This window comes from Aptenodytes forsteri, unplaced genomic scaffold (genome assembly GCF_000699145.1).
Source record: "Aptenodytes forsteri isolate BGI_AS27 unplaced genomic scaffold, ASM69914v1 Scaffold54, whole genome shotgun sequence".
Classification (NCBI taxonomy): Eukaryota; Metazoa; Chordata; class Aves; order Sphenisciformes; family Spheniscidae; genus Aptenodytes; species Aptenodytes forsteri.
Window position 1 is genome coordinate 10,549,382 of NW_008796044.1, and position 7,587 is coordinate 10,556,968.

At 38.5% G+C, this 7,587-nt stretch overlaps 2 protein-coding genes across 2 annotated transcripts in view; one reads left to right on the plus strand and one right to left on the minus strand.

Moving 5' to 3' along the window:
- Positions 1-2,187: 2,187 nt before the first annotated feature.
- THG1L (tRNA-histidine guanylyltransferase 1 like) lies at positions 2,188-6,753 on the minus strand. The gene is made up of 5 exons (XM_019473839.1): positions 6,687-6,753; positions 6,045-6,119; positions 5,228-5,307; positions 4,288-4,395; positions 2,188-2,961 (listed from the first exon to the last, which is right to left on the minus strand). The coding sequence occupies exons 1-5, from the start codon at positions 6,751-6,753 to the stop codon at positions 2,800-2,802; spliced, it is 492 nt and encodes a 163-aa protein (XP_019329384.1). The 3' UTR covers positions 2,188-2,799.
- A 159-nt stretch (positions 6,754-6,912) lies between these two features.
- Positions 6,913-7,587, plus strand: part of SOX30 (SRY-box 30) — an 8,597-nt gene continuing 7,922 nt past the window's right edge. The window contains exon 1 of the mRNA XM_019473792.1: positions 6,913-7,000. Within this exon, the coding sequence (XP_019329337.1) occupies positions 6,913-7,000 (88 nt within the window). The remainder of the gene's footprint in view (positions 7,001-7,587) is intronic.

Here is a 7,587-nt window from a genome sequence, read left to right on the forward strand (position 1 = left end):
CGGCAGGCTGGGAAGTCACAGATACTCCGGTGTTACTGCCGTTTCCCTCCTCGCTGCATCTTCAGTTAACTCCCTGGTGCAAGTCCACCGCTGGTCTCTGTACTGGGGCCTCCTTCTGCAGCCCACCCCGGAGCCCCCCGGCTGTTCTGGGGGCGCTCCCCCGGCCAGGGACCTCGCCCCACCTGCCCCGGGCAATGAAACGGCACCTGGGCAAAAGGTGGTTGCAATGTAATTCGCATATTAATCCGTAAACGGGTATACAGTGCAGAAACATTTCTCCGAAGAAAAGGAAGGCACCGCGTGTCAATGCTGCAGAGTGGTTTTGCTGTAACGCATTCCAGCACCCACCATTAATCCTTCATAACTGGTTCCTGTACATTTAGTGCTTCCTGTTACGGCAATACAACATCAGCCAGAGGTCGCGGACCAACTTCAGAGGAAACACCTATTTCTTCACCGGCTCACAGCACGGGACTTCTGCAGCTATAGAAATACCTATGAGCACAGGCATAGGACACAGGTCGAGCTGCGTGTGCCACTAATGCCAGTCTACTTCTTGAACCTTAGGAAGACTTATTTTCTCCTACAGCTACGAAGTCATACATATGACTTTATGCATAAGGATACCACAGGGAGTTTCTTTCTCTAGCATTTATATTAATACAAATTAAAGGCCATGGCTGTACAGACAATCCGTATCTCGGTTCCAAAGTCTGCATCCATATGTAAACGGATATGTTTACTTATTACATATTATTGTAAGGATGAGTTAATTAGAAAACGGTCTGAGGATAAGACCTAATACACACACACAATGTACATACATTCTACAATATATCTATTTATGTATCAGGTAGTCATAATACATATGATAAAAAACCTACATAATACTTTCCAAGCATGAATCATGGTTGCCAAAATTTTTTTTCCATCTTTCCTCAGACTGCAAAATCCAAATGTTACCACCTCTGGAACAGCTGCCTTATATGTAACGTCCGAAGTCAGGCACCAGATAGTAACATATGGCATATCAAAGTCAAGTAAATTACATTTGTGTTACAAGACAAAAAAACCCAAACAGACAGATAGGAAGTTCTTAGCAGTAAATGACTAGTGCAATGATTCAGTCTCATCACCTCACAATCCCTCATATCCTCTTCCTGGGAATTATACAGCCCATTCTACAAACTAAAAGTGATAACGCGTTCTCTCACTGCATGTACTTAACTGCTCAGTATTAGCACACAGCAGCAGAGGGGAAGCCCCGTGCTATTATAATTGTATAAACTCATTGTTTAATCTCAGGAAGAAACTGCAAAGTAGTAGTTTACATCAGTACCTGTTTAGTGTTTTTAATAAATACATAAAAAATACACATTTAAGGCAATGTGCAAGTTCTTCCTGTGGGAAGAAAAGGAGAAACAGAGAGTAGGCTGCTACACGAATTCATGGGAAACTAACTCAGTATTGACCTTCTTCCGTCACATTTGATTCTTTCTTTCTATTTTTATGGCCAGTCCCAACTGCTGACTATCTCTTCCTTAGTAACAGCTTGCCAGATTACTGTTCTAGCACCATGTTTTTGAAACCAGTATGGTTAAAAGCAGCAATAATATCCTTGTAAATACCTGTTATATCATTATAGTTGTATTTCTATACTGAAATAGGTTATTTCCCTCAAATTCCAGTTACACTGGGACAAGCTCCTTTACATTAGCAGAAATATTTCTGCTCTGAGAGGTTGTATGATTTAACTGTTTTGACAAAGGGTCTTAACCGATAGTTCAACCAGAACAAAACTGTGCATAGACAAGGCAAACACAGACTTCCCCCCTTCCCTCTAACTAACATGTACTGTCAGGACTGCTACGTCTGTGTCATCCCCAGGAAAATCAGAGAACAGCAATACAAGTTCTTGTTAGCACCCTCTTTGCAGGCACCAGGAACATTCCCCTGTGTTGCTACCTTTCACTCTACTGCACAGTAGGAGATAGATGACTTCCCAGGCCGCAGAAGATGAGAGTGCAATGCCCACCCACATCCTAACAGGATTCAAGTCTGTACAGTATCTTTATTATTAACTTCCCTGTTTGGAACTTTCACCAATTACTAGTAAAAGTCCCAGGAATGAGAAAGGCCAAGTAATAAACACAGCAGGGAAAGTTTTGTTTCTTTGGGTTTTTTTAATTTTTAAAAAGTATAAAAATCCTGTACATTTGACAAAAGCTTTTAAAATCAGTCACAGGAAACTGCTGAGCTACTCCATTTCCTTTCTGTAAGAATCAGACACATGAGGCATTTGAACAGTTTGTCACTAATCTGACTAAACACACTAGCCTTGAAATTTAATACTAAGTGCCAGTTGAAGTATTCTGGACCGTCTCAGCTGAAACGAAAATCAAAAGAATCATTTTCTCTTCTGCTTTTGTCAGTTCAAATATGCAAGGTTTTTTTATAGTTCAGCAGTTCAGTAAAATACCTCATGGTTTAAATGCTATAGAAATGCATGAAATTTCTATACACTTTTTCTACATATATGCATGTACAAGGAGCAGTCTTAATTTATGATGAGTTCTTAACATTCAAAATACAATACGAATTTAGGTTTTCCATATGGGCATACCCTTGTATGTCAGACAACATACCAGTGTCCTTTTTTCAGGCAACAACAGTGCTAAAACCAACGTAGTTTTGAAGAGGGTTACAGGTTAAACTCTGCCAGCCACCATTCATACTCCTCACTTGCCAACAACCCAAGCAGAGCAAAACGTAAACTACCAGTTATACTTATCAGAGATATCAACTATCCGCAGCCAGAATCTCAGGATATTCCTCCCAGAACTGGTCCCCAATAATGTCACAGTGCAGGGGAACGACTTTAGTCTTAGTCCGGCTCACTTCAACTTCCTTTTCTTCCGTTTCCTTTGGCAGTTTTATTTTCTTAGTCATGACTTCATTAATCTGAAAATACAGTTGACACATTAGCAGACATGTAAGACTCCAGAGGGGATTCACAAATGGACAAGAAACAAAGCTACAACAAAAGCGGCTATCAACCCTATAGCATGCTACAGAATTTGAACACTGAATCTTTTGAAAGAGAGTCTGTTCTCAATTCAAAGGCTAACACATGAGCAGTTCAAACTGCATGCCACCATCACATGGCTTGAAGAAGTTACCTGCAAATTCACACAATCCATTGCAAATATTCTTGAATAAAGTACATGACTTTATTTGGAGCTATATAAAACAAATGGGAAACCTTCCAAATGTCTACAATTACCAAGAAAAAAAAAGTATGTATAAGAAACAAGCAGAATGTATTTCCAGGTGGAAGCCTCTATCTGTTCTAAGTAGTTCAAATTAAATAATAGAATTCATTGGTCAAAATTAAATTAAAAAAATTATCAGTTTTTTTACATATAGAAGTTGAAAGGCTGAACAAGTTATGGAGAACTCTCAGCATAGGCTGATCAGATCCTGATCACACGAAACATACATATTTCTAATTAAGATCTCCTACTACAGAAGGACACTAAGGCCATAAACATTTATGATTTTCTGGGGTCTCATCTCATACAAAACACAGGACAGATTTCTTAAACAAATTCTACATCAATTATGTAATCCAAGAACGATGAAAGTTTCCAAGTTATCATTAAAAGGAATTCCCCATTAACAGCTGCACTCCTTACTATGCTTCTTTACAGAAGTAGAAAAGGACTAAGCATACTACGAGCTGAGCTACCTTACTGGACAAAGGTTTGTAATTCCTTTGCAGTGGCAATACTTGGGATCTAATCCTGTGAAGAGCCTGGCACAGGCTCCAATGATTACCATATCAAACTGACAGCAGTCATTAAAATGTAATTTTTCAGGAAGCAGAATACTTCCTCCATTTTCAAGGCTTGTAACACTAAGAAACCAACCGTATGATTCATTAAACAAGGGAGACTTACTTAGCAAATACATCAGTCTTGTGAAATTCTGCATATATATTGTCATCTGTTGATACACATTTTATCTCAACAGTCATAATTTGTATCTAAGCCAGACTTCAGAGACCAGTTTTCATACTATGCTTATATATAAAGATATTTCAAAAACACATCCAAAGCAATTAGTCATCTTACACATCATTATATGGCAAATATGGTTAGTTTTAAAATATATTTATACATAGACATACATTTGGGATACATCTAGTGATCTTGCAGTGCAGTTTGTCTGCCACAGCACAGCTATTTAAAACATGAGCATGAAGCAAGTGGTAATATAGTTTCCTACCTTCTGCCATATTAAGACAGTTCCTTTTCTATACATCAAAGGTTCATTGTTGTAGTTGATGTTGAATTCAGAAAATAAGATTTCATTCTTATCTCCAGCCAAAGTTCCCTGAGAGGAAATGAAAAGAAAAAGTACTCCTACAGAAAACAAACAAGCAAGCAAACTGAATCTCTAGGGTAGATGGGTGAATATTGGAAGTAAGATTGACCGTTACACACGTTTTTTACCTTTAAATTACAAGGTTTAATTACCTCTCCCAGAGGAATTATTTCCAACTGCCAAATGAGGATATTAAAACAGAGAGGTTTTTTATTACGTTTTCAAGACAAATAGAAGAAAGCCAACAGACTCCAGGAGGAAACAGAAATAATCTGCTGATGTCTGCACAGTGAGACAAAACACTACAGAAGGGACTGGGAATCAATAGCAGCTGAATCCTGCCATTGTACTTCTTGCTTATGGATACTGGATGTTTTTATGACATTTTTAAGATCTCTGAACTTGCTAATTAAGAAATCAAAATCCTGCTAATATTTGACCAAAAAGACATTATTTGCTGATCATATTAACATCTGTACAATTCAAGAAGTTGAATCTACACCCGCAAAATTATTACACTTATTACCCAGCCAGGGCTCCTGGGTAGGCAAGACATAGCTTAGCAAATCTCATGATTTTCTTTGTAGCTAGTCTGAACTTGCTAATTAAGAAATCAAAATCCTGCTAATATTTGACCAAAAAGACATTATTTGCTGATCATATTAACATCTGTACAATTCAAGAAGTTGAATCTACACCCGCAAAATTATTACACTTATTACCCAGCCAGGGCTCCTGGGTAGGCAAGACATAGCTTAGCAAATCTCATGATTTTCTTTGTAGCTAGTTTAAAAAAAAAAAAAAAAAAAAAAAAGGCCTCAATAGCAGACAGTGAGCAGACTTTCTGTGCTTGCACTGGTGTCAAACCACTTCGCTGTACAAGCATCCAAAACACTGTATTATAAAGATTATTAATATGGCCTACAGAAAAAGAGAAAAGAGTGAGAGAAAGAGTATTTACCAAATCTGAGTGACTACTCAGAAAAAACAACTTCATTTCCAGAGTCATATCCAAGAAACAGCCAAGAATAAAGGGGAATTAATAATATCAGTTGCTAGAGAAGATACAATCTTTCCGATTCATTTTTAAGGTACTGCATATCGTAAGAATGACAAGAAGATGGATTTCATTATAAAATTTCAAAAAGGGAGAGCAGAGGGTGAAGGGTGTTTACGTGTAACGTAAATTATCTTCATTTGAGCAACAGGGACTAGGTACTAACGAAAGCCTAGAAATGAAATCCAACGGTCTGTTCTAGCATGGTATAAACAGCACTTTTGAGTACTACAATTTTGCTACATGGTGTGAAGTTGAACATTCACATCTCTTCATTAAAGAGAATCACCTTGGCTAAACAAACCCGGAACATAAAAAATAATAAATGAATTATATTAATAATTCTAATATTTTCTGGGCTGAAATCACTCCCAGCATGCAACAAATATAGTAGTAGCCTGAAGACTCAGAATTTCAGCCAGTATTTCTATACCCATACAAAGCCCAAAACAATTCTAAGATTGTTTATTTAAAACTACCACCCTACCTGCTGTTCTTTCACTGACGCCTGTATGTACAAATACACTGGCAATAAAGGCATTTCTATTCAGAGAGGAAGAGAACTCAACTGCACAAATCTCTGTTTTCTAGAAATGCTTACAATCTGCTTGCCTCCAGCTGAGGTAGTCCTTTAAATTTTGGTTGCTGGGATACAACACAATTCGTCCATCAAATCCTGGTGGGTACAGAAGTTGCTGGTCCTTAAAGTAATCCTTCCAATAGAAAACGTAACTTGAGGCAAACTGGGAGACCACATGAGTCATGAACTTACTTGCAAACACAAAGCAAAAGGAAAAAAGAAAGAAATATGTCAATATGATTATATATCTGTGATTATCTGAGGTATTAGTAGCGATAATTCTAGTGGACAGCAGCATTTCTTAAATAATGGCCCAACATATCAGCTACGGCATAGATTCTTCTGAAGAACAGGAAGTACTGAGAATCAAGTAAAAGAGTTTGGAAAAGGAAACATTTTGTTAAAAGAATGTTTTTTCTAACAATGTTTGTTTCTAATGTTTATCAAAACTTTTTTTAAAACTCTCTATCACTGAACATATTTTCCTGAAGGATCACATGCAAAGAGTTCCCATGAAGAACCTGAACTAATTGTAGTGTATACACCCAAACACAGCCCTACTCCTAACCTCTGCGTGTAGATAAAGGCAAATCTAAAGAACAATTACAGGTTTAGAGAGAGATGTTAAAAACAAGTTCACTTCGGTATCAAAGCAGCTGTTACCTTGCTCTTCTTTTAAACCATCTACTCTTCTTTTTGAAAACAAAACTATATTCATCACTCTGTCCATAAGCAATAGCAATATCCTCCAATTCTTGCATCACTGTCTGGGCACACTTGGTCATCAGATGAAGAGCACGGTCATCATTTGGCTTTTTGAACCCATGCTGCTCAGAAAACCTTCAAAGCAAAAATGGTTAAATAAGAATCCCTTAAAAAGCTACTAAAAATGCTAAGCCATTCATTTTCCTCATATTTGCTTTCTGTGAATATTGACTTCCAGTATCCTGTCAATACTGACAGAGAATTCCCTCCAGGTATGAAAAGCAGTAACAAAAAACCTCTTTTTATACATTCTGGATAACTCATTCTCCTTCCCATCTGTATCTCACCCTAACCAGTCCTTCAAAATGACCGGGTTCTGTATTTTACTTGGAAAAGGGTGACAAATACTACTTTCTGTAAACTCACTTTCTCCTAGGGTGCCTTTTATACTCAGTCCAACAAGGGCAACGTTATCAATGAACTCGTCAAGACCCGACAGCTTTACCAGAACCTCACGTGACCGAACCAGAGATCAAATCCCCAGCAAGAACATGTCACCTACCACTCAAAAGAACACTGTGCTATTCATCCCGATGAAAGGCGAACGCCACACAGACACTGACTCCAAACACAAGTAAATACCCCTGTATACCAGCTGCCGTCCTCCCCCCCCCAGCACACCCAAGGCACTGGTATACCATTTCCCTACCACCCTGCCGAAAGCACAGCTCTGAAGCAGCCCGTGGCCCTTGAAGACAAACACCCGTAGTAGCTCCATGCCCAGGAAAGGCCGAGTGAAGCGTCCGTAGGGATCAGGGGGGCAAGGAGGATTTGTAACCCCTGCACCTCCAGCATCCAC